The sequence below is a fragment of the Prosopis cineraria genome, unplaced genomic scaffold, assembly GCF_029017545.1.
Source record: "Prosopis cineraria cultivar Desert tree isolate PC_DT_omini unplaced genomic scaffold, ASM2901754v1 PC12, whole genome shotgun sequence".
Classification (NCBI taxonomy): Eukaryota; Viridiplantae; Streptophyta; class Magnoliopsida; order Fabales; family Fabaceae; genus Prosopis; species Prosopis cineraria.
This window is the reverse complement of record NW_026555343.1, coordinates 43276529-43292464: the sequence shown is the minus strand read 5'-3', so window position 1 is coordinate 43292464 and position 15936 is coordinate 43276529. Positions and strand designations below refer to the sequence as shown.

Below are 15936 nucleotides of genomic sequence, written 5' to 3'. Positions count from 1 at the left end.
ACCTGATACTTTACTAATAAAATAAGACAATAACTATTATAAATTCTACTGTACATGTAATTTGTTTGGTCAAATAAAAATAAATTTACACATGAAAGGTTTAAAGATATTTATCCATAACAAAAGTAATAAGACATCTTCAAGAATGATTAATGTTGTATTTAATGAGATATTTCAAAACATTAATGAAAATGGGCTGTAATTCTTTTTTGTGTTATACCTTGCAATGATTATTTGCTTAAACTTTTGCTTATGATTTATACTTTTCTATCAAAATTAATTACAATTATATCATTCACATTTATTATTAGTTCAATTGGTGGCAAATTAATGTAATTTAGCTAAAGATGACACTTAGTTAAAAAAAAAAAGGAAGATAAATAACACATTATCGTTGATTTGAATTATACAATAATATGCAACAACAATTATGCTTTACAATATCGTGTATTTTACAAGATAGTAATTTTAAAAACAAACGTGAATTAATCTAATTAGATGACATCCTACCTGGCAGGGGCAGGACAAGTGAGAACAGAGCAAAGCTATCAGTTTAAACTGTACGATCAACCATGAGCAGCAGATAAAAAAGTGGGAAGCTCATACCTGGGTGGAAAAAGGCGAGTTTGGCACTACAAAGGGGAACTTCTCTGAATTCAGCAATAATGTAGTTAGTTGTTAGTCCCATTTCCATTACTTCACCCTCTACCGGCCCGGCCTACAATTGCTTCAATTCCTCAGACTATAATCAGACAAATAAATTATACAATGGGATCAAACTTCCATTGAGGGACAGCTTCTTTATAATATCCAGAATTCAGAAATTCCTCTTCACACTTGTGTTCTCACAACTATACATGTTTGGGTTGCTCAGTTTTATCTCTAACTTCGTTAAAATCCTCAAATTTTTTTATGTTGGCCCCTTGGATATTTCAACCTTAGTTCTACTTCTATATGTCGCATTCAACACATTTATATTTTTCTATGCATTGAAATATTGAAGGATTCACAGGGGCCATGTTGGACTGTTGGCGCAAAGCACTTGCGTATTAAAGATTGAGAATCTCGCAATTTTCCATAAATAACTGCAAGTACAGAACTAACGGCTATGACATGTTTAAGCAAAAAATTAATTTGTTCGTTGGAACGGGGAAAACGGTAAGTTGCACCATGTTAATTAATGACATACCTCTGTTATATCTCCAACTGTAAAGGGCTCCGAAAGCTGCATAGACAAATACATTGACAAGGATTTCTCTGGTAGCAAGAGCAGTAGCAACTCCTACATGAAGACCCAAAACTTTGTCACATAACAAGGATATTGAAAATGTGAATACGACAATAACATTAGATCAACAAGAGCAAGGGGAAAATAATAAAGTTACATTCCATGCTCATTATCAATTTTAACCTTCTATAATGATACTTACTTTATCCTTTAATTTTCAACTAGATTCACGTACCAGCAATGAATTTTGACGCCCTAAAACCTACAACATTATATATATATATATATATATATATTACATCCTAGTACAAACACTGCAGACATTAAAAGCCTAGGGGAAACTAAGGATGGTGAAAGTGTATAAATGAAAATGAGCAGATTCGATTGACTGTTAATACTTAAAAACCTCCTATACCACCCACAGTTACAATAGATTGTACAGCAACACCACAAGCCTCGGCTAAAGCCATTACACCAAAAACAAACAGAACACCAGATAAGAATTTTTCTGGAGCAAGCAATTTATCTTGAACAAGCCCAAGAAAACTTAGATTGGACGAAGTGTGTCGCAGGGTAATTGTTTTCCATTGATGCAAAAACCACACAAATGAAAGGATCGCAGCACCCCTCCAAGCCTCTGCAAGGCGTGAGGTTAAAGTTGTTGGAGCTACCATTGCACAACTGAAAATCAAAGTTATCTGTCACATACTTGGACGCATAATGTAACCACAGAAATGAAAACTAAAACACCACCTTTAAAATGGAAATAAGCCACTAACGCCTGTGAGAATGCCATGAAGGTAACCAAATCAAGCTCCCCAATAGCTTTTCTCATAAGGAACTTGCTCCTCACATGCGCTTCCTGGAAATATTGCTGTAGGACCTTGCATTGCATATTTGTGAAGTTTCCTCAAAATCCGAGGCATCACAATCCATGCTATTAGATCAGCTGTCAATGTACCACCTACTGGAATAACAACATTATAACGATATGGATGAGAGTCGAACAACTGTGAACATATGGTGTGAACTTATCGAAGGCTCCTTCCACTTTTTGTGCAAAATGAATTACTTTCTCTACTGCACTTTTACAAGGATATTTGATTTTATCATCACAATCACTTGTACCAACAGAATCACTGCTGGTGTTTATGTCACTTAACCCAGAATCAGATCGAGAATGAGCGTTCCTATTTCTACTTTTGCGACTCAGAGATGACGAATATGATGGTTTAACAAGCGGGTCGTTGAAGCAGAAGGAAGAGCATTATGGAAACAAAAACTAGAAAATATTGGAGAAAAGGTAGCATTGGGCTTGGTATTGAAGAGGTTGCTGCTTTCAGAAGTCAAATTTCTGACCTGATTCTTAGCAAAAATTTCAGGTAACTGTAACTCTCCTTGGCAATAGGCATGACTCAGTGAGTTACCTGGAATTCTTGCATGAATGCAATCAACATAACTTGTAAGGTTCATAATATACTGATGTGGTTGAATTAATTTCACGTTCAAAGAACCCACCTTTGACTGATGAGCTCTGGAGACTTTTCAGGAAGGTAATCCTCTGTCTACTATTAATTTAGCATACTTAAGAAGTCAACGGGAAAGCTGGTAAAAAAAAGAGGAAGTCAACAGGAATAACTTGGACTTGAGGGCTTCTTTGCTCGAGTAGTTAAACCACGTATGGCCCATAATATTTGCAAAATCAGTGGAGTCTCGGCTACCAGCCAGTAGGAATATATTTATTACGTTGCATGAAAGGAAAATAACATTTAACTCTCCATATGCAATTTTTGTTGTTGTAGTAATCAACATAAGATATAAAAAGATTAAAAAAAAAATCGTTTTGATTGCAAGTAGTTAACAATGTAAATATATGATCTCACTTCACCTCTCAGTAAAATTTACTTCCCCACCGTGCGGGAACAAACAATTCCAACTGAATTAAGTGTATGCACTTTCTTAACTTGGCATGAATCTTTTGGACATGTCCATTCTCTATAAATACTAGGCGTTTACAACTCCACTATCCTAAACCCAAGTTAGAATTGCATTCTCTAACGATGGCACAAGTAAGACCCATCTCATCTTCTGTCTCGAAACTATCCATTTGTTTCTTGTCATGTATATATTTGTAAATCTCTTCTCAGCATAAATGCACATACGTTCAGCTTCTTCACAGCCCACCTGCCTAACAATTAAACTTTCATTGTCTAACCATTCTCTTCTTCCTTTTTCCAGGCAGTGAAGGTAATTTTTTCTGCAATGATTTTGGTGGCGTTTCTGAGTCCAGGGAGGGCTGAGAGCAGAAGAGGTTGGTTGGAGTATTCTGCTATAAGTTGCAGGGGTCATAGTGCTTCACTGGTGGATTTTGGAGCAGTCGGGGATGGCAAGACAATGAATACGAAGGCATTTGAGAGAGCAATGAGTGAACTGAGACAGTACGCTTCTGAGGGAGGAGGAGGAGCTCAGCTGTATGTTCCTGCTGGGAAATGGCTCACTGGCAGCTTCAGCCTCATTAGTCATTTCACACTCTTTCTCCACAAAGATGCTGTTCTTCTTGCTTCCCAGGTCTCCTCCCCACTATTATCTCACTTCTTTCTTGATTGTTCATGAATTTATATAGAAGCATGGGAAATAGGAAGGCACTCATGAGTGTATATTTGCCTCTTTTCCTCAAGACGTTCCTGAACTTTTAAACTGACTTGATTTGAATAGCTGAAATGCATTTTCATTAGAGAAATTGGAAGGTTGCACATCAGATTCAGTGCACATGCTCGAGGATGTATATCCAGTACACTGCTTTTCATAAATCATCAAGACAGGGGTGGTCTTAATAATTCTTTTCTTGGTTTTTAATTTAAATGATTAGTTTTTGATAAGCTGGTAATTGGAAGATTAATGTTGCTGCTGCTGCTATACATATTGCTTCCTTGAATTCAATATATAAATGAGATTTAAACTGCCTATATCTAATTGGGTGGCTCATAGAAAATGTACTACATTCGATGGTATCACGTGAAAGATGTGCAGGTAATGAACTTGAGAGAGAGAGAGAGAGAGAGAGTATAATTAGCCGGTTGGAATATGACTTCCCTGGATAAATATTCTGCTTTGCGAGGAAATTACAATTCTTGGCTCATTAAATCTTGTAGAGATCTCTGGAGAAATTGTAATTTTGCACGTTGATTGTAAATTGGGTAAACAACGAATGGTGTAGGATATGAAAGAGTGGCCAGTGATGGAAGCATTGCCGTCATACGGAAGAGGAAGAGATGCAGCGGCAGGAAGGTATAGGAGCCTCATCTTTGGAGCCAATCTCACTGATGTCGTTATCACTGGTATGATATCACTCCTTCATTCTTCATTCTAACAAACACACTAATATTCAAACTCGGTTCAAATGTTGGTGAATCCTTGAATTCAATCACACCAACATCAACATGCATCCTCATTTCCGGTTGCTTTATTTCAATCCCAAGTTTGACGATTGGATGATGTGACACTATCATGTTTGCAACTGCCATTTCAAAATTTGGTGCATGTTTCGTTCACCAACCCTTTGATTATTTTCACTAATTGATTCATCATTGCACTTCCAACTAGCTTTTGCTACAACCGAAAATTATGGGTAACTAATTTAATTCCTTAAGAATCAGGTCGAAAACTAAAGCCCACATCTCCTGCCAGGATTGGTCCAAAATATAAGACTAGTTTGATAATATCCAGAGCATTTAATATTTTTTGTCTTTTACCTTTTCGTACAATTATTAATATTTGAAAAGTACTCCCAATTTTTTACATCTTTGGTTATATAACTACTAGTTAACTTCCATCCTTTTTTTGTGCGCGCGAGTAAATTATCGTAGTATTGATTTCTCTTACATTTTGAATGACTCGTACTCAAGAAAAAGTTTAATTTCTAATTTTGGAATGGGCAAAATATTGAGAAATTAAAATTGTCAATGACCAAACATGAGCGAAGTTAAATGTGATATATTTGCTTATGATATTTGGTTTTGGGATGAGACAGGGGACAATGGGACCATAGACGGACAAGGAGCAGACTGGTGGGCGCGGTTTCGTGGGAAGAAGTTGAAGTACACTCGGCCTCACTTGATCGAGATTATGTACTCTCACCATCTCCAAATCTCTAATCTTACCCTTCTTCACTCCCCCTTCTGGAATCTCCATCCTGTTTATAGCAGGTCTTCCCTATCCCTATCTCTTCCCCAAATTAAATTACCAAAATAATGTTTGATGCATGAGAACTCCAAGTTATTTCATTACTGCGCAGCAATATTATCATTCAAGGCCTCACCATCATAGCACCTGTCAATTCACCCAACACTGATGGCATCGATCCAGGTCATTTTTTCCCCAGTTGCCGAGCTGATTAGCTTCGCTAGATTCCCCAATTTCAATTAATTAATATTCAATATCTTCCTCTTGATTTTATCGCCAGACTCTTGCACCAACACCAGAATCGAAGATTGCTACATAATTTCTGGAGATGACTGTGTGGCTGTTAAGAGTGGATGGGACGAGTACGGCATCAAGTTCGGATGGCCTACCAAACAATTGATCATCAGGCGACTTACGTGTATTTCTCCTTATTCCGCCGCCATTGCCTTGGGAAGCGAGATGTCTGGAGGCATCCAAGATGTGAGAGTCGAAGATGTTACAGCCATTAAAACAGAATCTGGAATCAAAATTAAAACAGCTAGAGGAAGAGGCGGGTATGTGAAGGACGTATACGTCAAGAGAATGACCATGCACACCATGAAATGGGCATTCTTTATGACTGGTGATTATGGTTCCAATGCAGATAACAACTTTGATCCTAAGGCCTTGCCTCTGATCAAAGGTATTCATTATAGAGATATAGTAGCTGAGGATGTGACCACCGCAGCTCTGTTGAGAGGGATTTCCGGTGACCCCTTCACCGGAATCTGCATGGCCAACGTGACAATCAGGATGTCCGCTGGGGCAAAGAAACATTCATGGTCATGCAAGAATGTTGAAGGAATGACAAGTGGAGTCACACCCCTACCGTGTCACCTGTTACCTCATCAGCAGCCGGAGAAACTTTCAGCTTGCAATTTTCCAGAGAAGAGTCTACCCATTGATAACTTGGAGCTCAAGAAATGCTTCAATGGGATGATACATGCATGAGTTATGAGCAGATTGTCAAAGTGTATTAGTATATGTATGCGATCTATGTACCGCACTGTTGGCCTGTCTCTCTTGTTATCCAGGACTAGAAGGCATTTTCAAGTTGAAACAGTAGAGATCTTTCATTGTGCTTGGCCACATGCTGCTATTGCAATGCTAAATAAAATTATTCCAGATTATTTTACTCGGGTGTTGTTAAAAGAGCTTCTAGCTTCAGCGTGAAGATGACAAGACAAAACTCATAATGGCTAGGGTAAGGAAATTTCTAAAAACAAAAAACAAACAAACTAATACGTTCAGCATTAGTTCACTGCACTCATGTTATGGTCTTAAGTCCATGCTCAAGGATATAAGTCCGGCAGTAAAACAAGAAGTTGGCGCTATTAAATATTGTGAGAACTTCCAAAGCAGAACGCTGCTTAGCTTCTGATCCTCTCCAGGAGAGATCTCAATAATACAAGCAAACAAGAATGTAAGATGAGAGTTGAATCACGGACAACTCCCAACAATCTGTACTTTTGAAATATATATATATATATATATATTTTAACTCTAGTGGACAACTAACAACCTTCCATCTAACCATACAGAATTTCACTAAGCATACACAGGAGCAGAGAATGCAAATATCAGTGAATTGGGGGATCAGGATTGAACTTCACAGATTCTCTCCAGATAAGTTCCTTGATATCTTCTTCAGTGAATGTTGGTTGCTCAAAATCAAAACTGAAAGGTCTAGGGCAAACAGGTTCCTCATTGATATCGTGGAGAGGTGCCAAGTACGGATGACATAAAGCCTCATCAACTGCAGAGCATCATGCAAAAGGCAGCATCAATAAACTATTGATATAGAAAACTATAATTCATCGAAGATTAGATATATTGTCAAGAAAAGTAAGAAATTTTACCCCACAGTAATTTCTTCTCATATTTTAATTTTGAAGGGAAAAACAGCTAACACTATAGGTGATATAGTTCGGTTTTTTTATACCAGTGTAAATTTGAATAATTAATGACCTTTTTTGGGACTATCTAACCTAGGAGGAAGTTAATATAACTATTTGAAAATTAAATGGGTTAGGAGATAAAACAGCCATACAAATTATAACCAAAATAAGCATAAAGCCCTCTCAAACCAAATCCAAATAGATGATTGGTCTGGCTGTTCTGACCTAAGTAAATTGAGAAGTAAAGCAAACAGTGCTTATGCCATAGCTTTTGAAATTTGCTACTACTATCAATGGAAGTTTAAAAACAATGAAGTTCTGACATCAAAAAAGTGAAGTGCCTAAGTTGTTCCTCCTCCAACTCCACGGATCATAGCCTGTCCCTGTTAAGTAGAAGTGAATCAGCAAGAGCAATTTTACCTGTAATACGCCTGTTTGGATCAAAAACAAGCATCTTCTCCAGTAAATCAACAGCACCAGGAGACACGTTTGGAAATCTAGAAGAAAATTGTTGCTTTGGATATTGTGGAAGCTGTCTTACATATCTACGGGCATTGTCACTTCGTAGAAATCCCAGGCTGGCATCATCAGGTGACCCTATAAGCTATAAAAATCACGGAAATTTGTCATCCTTTTGTCAACTTTAAACCCAGAGACATGCCCGACTAAGACTTAGTTGAGTCAATTATATCAAGCCATGCCAAAGAACAAAACATGTTAGTGCCTACAAAAACATTATGCGAAGACCTGGATCTACTCTTGCAAATTTTTATAGGAGAAAGATGGAAGATGGAAACTATCACTTCATCTGTACAGTTCTCTTAACTTATTCTGTATTTATTGCTGACAAGACATCAGTAATCTACTTATAATCCAAAGAACATGAGAAAAGGAAAACAGGTAGAAAACATTATATTCAATGTTTTTTCAACGAAACTATGGCATAGTCTGAACTTTTCTGTTCATTTTTCTAATTCTTGACATGGTGCATGTAGACCGGCTCCACACAAGAATTTTTCAGCTTACTGTACATCTGTTCCTCTTAAGCTTCCTAAAATTCAGAAACTGCATTCAACATCTACCTTTAGGAAATAAACCTAAATGGTTATAAACCAATTAATGCTCAAGAAAACCGTGGTCAAATGAAGGAAATGATCCCAATGGTTATAAACCAATTAACAAACCAACGACAAGGACTATTTATCCAGCTTTAACACCCAAACTTCAGAATCACTTAAATAATCCTTTCACAAGTGTATTATTGAAAATCAGAATCTCCCCCCCCCCTTTTTTTGATAGACTAAAATCAGAATCTTTAATCAAATAAAAACAATTAGGATGTGCTTGGAATTCAAAACGGAGAAACAAGAAATTTCATGTTAGTTTTCTTGAGAATACCTCTGTGATCAGTCTCAGCTGATGAACATAATCTTTGCCAGGGAAGAGAGGTTGTCTTGTCATGATTTCACCGAGGATGCAACCTACAGACCATATATCAATGGCTGCAGTATATTCTGAACAATTAAGAAGCAATTCTGGAGCACGGTACCATCTAGTAACCACGTACTCAGTCATAAAATCAGTCTCAGATGTAGTTCTAGCAAGACCAAAGTCTCCAATCTTAAGGTCACAATTGGCATTCAAGAGCAAATTGCTAGGCTTTAGATCACGGTGCAAAACATTTGCTGAATGTACATATTTTAGACCCCGCAACAACTGATACAGGAAATACTGGAAATATAGATCTTATCAATGGCTGTAAGACAGAAAGTATAAATACATTTAATATTTACATTACATAATACCATGCATACTGGGTGTTATTTTCTACAAAACTGAATAGGATCATCTTGAAATCGAATTCCAAGATTATTCAGTATGTAGGATCGCATATGAAAAGAAAGGTATACATTTTCCTTCAAGTAAGATTATTCTCACTTTCCTTGAGAGATGCTCAAGTTTTATGACCCTCCCTTTATTTCTACCATGCAAACCTAAGCACTAGGTTTTGACTATTCAAACTTATTATTGATCCTCCATTACAGAACCACAATTATTATTGACCCAGGAATGTGGAATCTAATATTCCAAATATAAAGCAAGTTATCAAGCAGAGACATTGTGCAAGCCAAAATGATATTCCAAATCAAAAACCAAGTAATCTATCAGGAGCAAGTGTCCCCAAAAAAAAAAAAGTGGTGACAAGGATTTGTTTTTATAAAAGAGAGAAATTACTCTCAAGGTCAAAACATCCTTAACAGTTTTATTTCTACCATCCACATGATTTTGGATTTCTTACCTTGCCAGAAGACTATAGCGCTTACACAGTAGTCTTACCAGACAAAAGTTTAAATAGACCTAGATAAACTCAGATGGAGCCATGTGGTCATTTGTTAGCAGTGCTTACCAATTACCAAAAATGTGAAAGAAGTATTTTTAAATATTAGGAAAGTCCTGCACCACTGCCAAATTATTTTCCAAGGACTTTTATATGCCAACAGCCTTGGCAGCAACACAGCAAAAGGAGAATACGTTAATCAAGCAATTGAAAGACAAAATAAAGTAGCTAAGATGAGTTCCTTCAACTAATTAATCGGCACATGCACAAAGTACATCAAAAATCATTTTCCAATTAAAAAAAAGTCAAAGGGCTGACCCGACAATGATCATCAGTCAATGGTTGATTGGAACGTATTATTTGATGCAGATCAGTGTCCATTAACTCATAAACCATGTATACATCATTAAAGTTCTCCCTCTGTGGAGGTCGTATGATGTCTTTGAGGGCCATCACCTGCACTTGAGAAATAACTGAGCAATCAGCATAATTTGAAGATTGAATTCAGATAAGAATGTAGTATCAAAGTGCAAAGATTAATACTCGACCAAGCAACCTTTTGGTGTCAAGGACAGCTTCAATCTAAAAGGCTTAATTTATTAGGTGTAAAACTGATTTTAATAACACGTCCCTCAAAATATTTATGGATACTAGTACAAAGCATAGCTTGTGTTGAAGAAAAGCAAGTTGTTATCAATAAAGCATGTTAAGTTTGGATAAATATTTTATCCCTATACTTGAAAGGTCCTCCATCATTAGTTATATTTGGACAATTTTCTTATTATTGCATATATTTATAAGTAAATAAAGAAATGAAGCAGTTACAGGTTAAATAGAATTTGAAGTGCCAGAAATGGAAAATCAGCTTTTCCATGACAGCCATAGTCAAAACAAACAAAAGAATGCCAGAGAGGAAATCTATTTGTGAGAATGCATGAAACAATTTAGCCAAAATTACATTTTCATGGTCCATATGTCGAAGAAGTTTAATTTCTCGCAAGGTCCTTTTGGCATCTATTCTGTTGTCAAATGCATTGCCAACCTTCTTAATGGCAACTTCCTCACGTGTCTCCGCATTCACAGCAGCACTGAAGGAAATGAAAAAATAATATTGCCCCTCACATGGTTGATAACAGAATCTAAGTCACATAATGGGAAAAAGACATTCTTGTCAAACACAAAATTATAAGAAACCATCCAAAATATATACATGATCTTCAGTTTTAAACTTCACATGATTTTATTTATAGTTTATATATCACCTGAGTACAGAGACACCAAAAGAATGATTCCATTCCGTTCTACACCTAAACTCAAGAATCATAGCATTAACGCATTTAATTGGACACAGGAAAGAAATTGGAAAAGACATTAAAACATATCCCCTAATTTGCATTCACAGAAATCTTTTCAAAAATACTGGAATGACTGAGGAGTCAAATTTAGGCAATTTCCTTATATAAGATTAACATGTAAAATTCAGACTGCCATGCACGTTTGGGTTTCTTTTCCCCTCCTTTGGCCACTGAAAGAAACTTTTGTAATTTGTGTCTATCGAGCAATCAATCCCAAAAAAAAAAAATGACTTTTGTTTCTGATCTAGACTATTGAACCTTCAGTCACTCGCGTCATGCTTCTACATACAATTTTGGGGATAGAATTTGCACTAGTAAATGAATTCTCAAAGAGAAAAGATAGATTCAAGAAAGATAATATTCCAACCAAATGTACACAATGATTTCATTAGCCGAGAACTTGGAAGGCTGCACATATCAATAACAATTGTAAGACCTTTTGATCCTCTGGTGCAATTCATAATCTATCGACTAAGAAAACACAGTTGAGGAGAATACTTCTCTTAAGAACTACTGAATTAATGATTTAAGTGTACAGCAACAATATTTGCCTTAACCATAGGCTTGTTCTGAATCCCCCAAAGTAATCACTCTAATGGGTGATCACATTAAAATATCCAAATTTGGAGAAGATGTGAACTTATTGTTCGATTAAGGTCATTTGATAATCATGAAAAACATAGAATAATAAATTTTAACCTTTATCCAGCAAAATGAAGATGGATCCCTACGTGCATAAAAGAAGAGAAAAAAAGGGGGTGTTGGGGAATCTAAAATCCTTTATGATTTTGATTACAGAGGAGTGAAGACCATAAGATACATAACTTCTTGCACGGAACTGCAGGAGGGGGAAAGTAACCCACAAATGATTTGGCTCGGTCATCTCATCCATATTCAGCACGTCATCCATAATAAACTAAAGGACCCATGTATTAGAAGCAATAAAGCAAAATTTTCGATGTTGCACATGAGCTAAAAAAAAACTCTGTTTATCATCAAATAACCACCTGAGATCTCATTAGCACAGCAAGTAGACATCACTAGTCACATCATACATCTACTTCATACGCAATTTCATGACAAAAATCAAGGATCACAGATGACCAATCACGAGACGAAGTAAGATGTGAAGATTCTAGTCTCTCAAATACACGATCTTTACATACTTTCGAGCTCGACCAACTAATAAGTAATAACACAAACCCAACAGTTTGATCAAGAGTAGAAGTTATCTTCCTACTTTCAGAATCACGGCTTCCGAACAAAGTTAACTTTTAGATAATGCTCAACATAAGCAATCATAATAACCCTTCATCCCCAAACAATAGATACACAGACTCAGCAGAAACACACAAAATTTCTTACCAAACGAGACCGTAAGCGCCTCTGCCCACGGGCCGAATCGGAGGGACATACTTCCTTGACACCTCGAAGAGATTACCAAACACATTATACTGAACATAGCGTCCACCATGGGTGGGCACGGCTCTGATATGATGATCAGCAGAAGCAGAGGCGGACTCCAGAGACATGTCTAGCAAAAACGGCCTCTTTGAGGTCCAAACTCCAAACACAATAAAGTAAGATTTGAGGGAGAAGAAGTGAGAAGAGGAGAAATTGACGCGTTGGTATTGGTAGGTGTGGAGGGTAGTCTATGCGTGGCTTGTGAACTTTTGAACTGGAAAACGCTTGATGACCCGTGAATCCAAACGTACCTTTACTGATCTTTTAATGGAGATCGGTGTGGTGCCTGTGAATTGTGACTTTGAGTGAATTTCTGCAATCTCACTATCTTGTGTTGTGTTCTTCAGTGGCGATTCTGAGTTATGATTTGGGCAAGGTGACACGATATGGGCTTGTTTAATTGCTATGTCCCAGCAAAGAATGGTCTTCGTTGACATTTCAAACCACCAAACATAATGTTTACTAAATAAAATAATTAAAGCTCAACTAAAAGTTGGTCAAATTTCTTTTCTTTTCCAACTTCACTTGTGGAGATGAGAAGCTTATTATAATTTTTCGGATTTATCAAATTATTAAATCATACAATAGTAAGGTATGCAAATTAGTTACTCCTTTTATTAAAAAAAATAAGATATTTTTAACTGAATATTATTTTTTAATAAAGTAGTTATTTATTTTTTAACTAACCTATCTTTTTATATTTATTCCTATTAAACACCCTACAATAAATATAAAATCATTATCAATAGGAGTATTTTTAAAAAAAATACAATAATTACACCTCAAAAAACTAAAATATGCCTTATATTTTTTAACATCTAACTCCTCAAAAAATGTTTTATATTTTTAAATCGAGGGAGTAATATTTTTTTATTTTATTTTTACGTCACTTTTAACATTTTTATTAGAATTAAAAAAACTTAAATATTATTAATTTTGTCTAAAAATTTAGTAATTTTCTAATTTTATCATTATCAAATATACATACTTAAAATTAAAATATTTTACCATTTAATAGCATTCATAATATTTAATATAAATAAAGAGATAAAAATAAATACAATAATCATTGAGATGTTATTTACGTAGAACCAAAATAAATAATCTTTTTGCCTGTAAGGGCCAGAAGAGTAAATTGAATCTTCAAGCTACCAATAACACACACAAGTATTATTATCTATGAGATTTATTTGAACATATTCTTTATCCTTTATGCCTATACTGTATGCATACATTTTGTTTAAATTTTTAAAAAATAAATAATGATGTGTGACTATAAGGAAAAACTAATTTTGCCTTTTTAAAATGAAAACTAAATCATAGTTCACTTTATAATCTGAAAACGACCTGAATTTAGTAAAATTTCTTGTAGTTATAGTTAAATGCTTAGACAAAATTATGATACGAGTATACAGTCTTCACCTATTCATTAGCCGCTGGCATCAATGCCATCAGTTATCAATATCTTTGCGAAAGCAATGCTCTCCCAAATCCAAATATTGTAACTGTTTTAGATTCTTCATAACGTAATTCCATCAAGCTTTTTGACTAAAACAATATCATCGTAATTGTATTACTTATCTGGTTCGTTTGTTTTCAAAATTTTCAATCTATAAAAAATATCAATGTTGTGAGAACTAGACATCACATTGAACCAGTTAAAATAATAGCTCACAAAACCGTGATCAAACTATGATTTGACCCATATCAATTAAAACAATAAAATTTAAAAAATATGTATGAAAAATAAAAATATTTTAAACATTATTGAATTATATTCTCGTCATAAATATGAAATTTATTGTCAACTTCACCAACAATATAATAAACATTATTTATCATTAATTACAAATAATCAAAATAATTAAGTATGCTACAATAATTGTCCAACCAAACTAACTCAAGATTTTATTACTAACTAAAATCATTAATAAATTATTAAATATCAATATAACGCTAAAGAAAAGCCAACCACAAGATGAATAAAAATACAAAATAACATAATTTTGAGTTGTTGAGATTTTAAAAATATTACAAAAAAAAAGGTTCAGACTAGTTTTTAGTGATTTTGATTTATTCTTAACCAGTTCATTTTTTATCTATTTAGAAGGGTTGACCGATTCAGATCATATGTTTATTCTCAATTAAAATGTCTGGTCTAGTCTGATTCTAACAATAATTATAATATACAGACATTTGAATTTTAAGTGATAAGAATATAATCCCTCGATTACCATTTCTTGTCATCATGAAAATTCTTCTAAACAGATATTGTTTTAATTCTTGAAATTAACCTTCTCATTGTATATTATTAATACAAACATAGCTTCGAATTTGAAAGAATTTACTCTTCCACGTTCAATAAGTCAATGAAAAGACATTTCCATAAAAATAAAATTGGCAGACTTTGAAATAACATGCAAATTAATCCTATTGCTTTTATAAAACTGTTGGTTTGGTTTTCATTGTTAAATTAATTAACTAATAAAAAAACCTATTTAATTGTGGCCAGGAAAAATGAAAGCCTCTTTTTTTTTTTTTTTTTTCTTTCACCGAGGGAAAACATGCTAAAGTTTCAAAGTCAATTTGTTGTGTCTTGGGCTGTCTTTACTTACAACTACGGGTCTATGACTATTCTCCTGGCCCATTCCATGGGCCACGAAAGGAATGAAAGCGAAAAGAAGATTGCCTGATTAATTGGGGTCCAAATCACAAATAAATCAAATTCCACGGGTTAAAAAGAGCTGGTAATTCAACCAACACAAACTTATTCAAGTTAAACTTAAAATACCTAAATATATATATAAAAAAAGTATATATAACCAAATTCAGTCCCAACACCTCGAGTTTTTGAGCTGAGCCAAATACCTGAATTGTTAATTTTTTTTAATTTTTAGATAATTTCAATTTTTATTTTAAAATTTAATATTTTTAATTTTCATCTTATTTTAATATTATTTTTTCATCATTAAATAAATAATTTTAGTATTTGAGTTAAGCTCATTTGGATTCGAGTTTATTTGGGTTGCTTGAATAAGCCCAAAATAAATAAAAAATCCCAATCTCCTAAGCAAGGCCTTCTGAGTTTTTAAACTTAATCATATCGGCCCGTCATACTTAACCCAAATTATTACCTCTAGGATTCAAAAATAATTGGCCGTCATTGAATTCTTGTTCAAGGCTAATGCATTAACTTATTTTCTTTAGACAAATACAAGTTGCTTGTTTTTGGCTTAAGCCATCTATCTTTCTTTCTTTCTTTCTTTCTTTCTTTTTCCTTATATGAGCACATGTTTTTAAGATAATCTTATTCAAAATATGGTGAAACAATAAATGTAAGTCCCTCTTGTAACATCTGAAATTTTGGTATCTAGTATTTTGTGTTTTAAGGTCAAGTGTATGTTGTAAGGTCTTCCTTACTATTGTTTAATT

General features: G+C 34.6%; 2 protein-coding genes across 4 annotated transcripts; one reads left to right on the top strand and one right to left on the bottom strand.

Annotated features, from left to right (window-relative positions):
• The first annotated feature begins 2595 nt into the window (after nucleotides 1-2595).
• LOC129288127 (probable polygalacturonase) lies at nucleotides 2596-6584 on the top strand. Of its 2 annotated transcripts, none has more exons than XM_054924522.1 (6): nucleotides 2596-2610; nucleotides 3467-3796; nucleotides 4446-4566; nucleotides 5259-5433; nucleotides 5523-5593; nucleotides 5691-6584. In XM_054924522.1, exons 2-6 carry the CDS (start codon nucleotides 3491-3493, stop codon nucleotides 6398-6400), a joined length of 1383 nt encoding a protein of 460 aa, XP_054780497.1. In that variant the 5' UTR covers nucleotides 2596-2610; nucleotides 3467-3490; the 3' UTR covers nucleotides 6401-6584. The 2 variants fall into 2 exon arrangements, with proteins under 2 accessions (XP_054780497.1, XP_054780496.1); XM_054924521.1 differs by lacking the exon at nucleotides 2596-2610 and adding an exon at nucleotides 3165-3297.
• Nucleotides 6585-6762: 178 nt separating this feature from the next.
• LOC129288128 (mitogen-activated protein kinase homolog MMK2) lies at nucleotides 6763-12885 on the bottom strand. 2 transcript variants are annotated; one of them, XM_054924524.1, is made up of 7 exons: nucleotides 12756-12885; nucleotides 12406-12574; nucleotides 10644-10773; nucleotides 10004-10141; nucleotides 8746-9078; nucleotides 7768-7951; nucleotides 6763-7205 (listed from the first exon to the last, which is right to left on the bottom strand). In XM_054924524.1, exons 2-7 carry the CDS (start codon nucleotides 12570-12572, stop codon nucleotides 7030-7032), a joined length of 1128 nt encoding a protein of 375 aa, XP_054780499.1. In that variant the 5' UTR covers nucleotides 12573-12574; nucleotides 12756-12885; the 3' UTR covers nucleotides 6763-7029. The 2 variants fall into 2 exon arrangements, with proteins under 2 accessions (XP_054780499.1, XP_054780498.1); XM_054924523.1 differs by having other exon boundaries at nucleotides 12406-12880.
• Between the last annotated feature and the right edge of the window lie 3051 nt (nucleotides 12886-15936).

Excerpts from the sequence above, each read along its gene's own strand:
- LOC129288127 (XM_054924521.1), top strand. Across the intron at positions 4,567-5,258 it reads CACTGATGTCGTTATCACTG|GGGACAATGGGACCATAGAC; the intron begins GTATGATATCAC and ends GGGATGAGACAG. Across the intron at positions 5,434-5,522 it reads CTCCATCCTGTTTATAGCAG|CAATATTATCATTCAAGGCC; the intron begins GTCTTCCCTATC and ends ATTACTGCGCAG.
- LOC129288128 (XM_054924524.1), bottom strand. The coding sequence starts at position 12,572 with ATGTCTCTGGAGTCCGCCTCTGCTTCTGCTGATCATCATATCAGAGCC. Across the intron at positions 7,952-8,745 it reads AGCTGAGACTGATCACAGAG|CTTATAGGGTCACCTGATGA; the intron begins GTATTCTCAAGA and ends TGATTTTTATAG. Across the intron at positions 7,206-7,767 it reads TCCAAACAGGCGTATTACAG|TTGATGAGGCTTTATGTCAT; the intron begins GTAAAATTGCTC and ends GATGCTCTGCAG.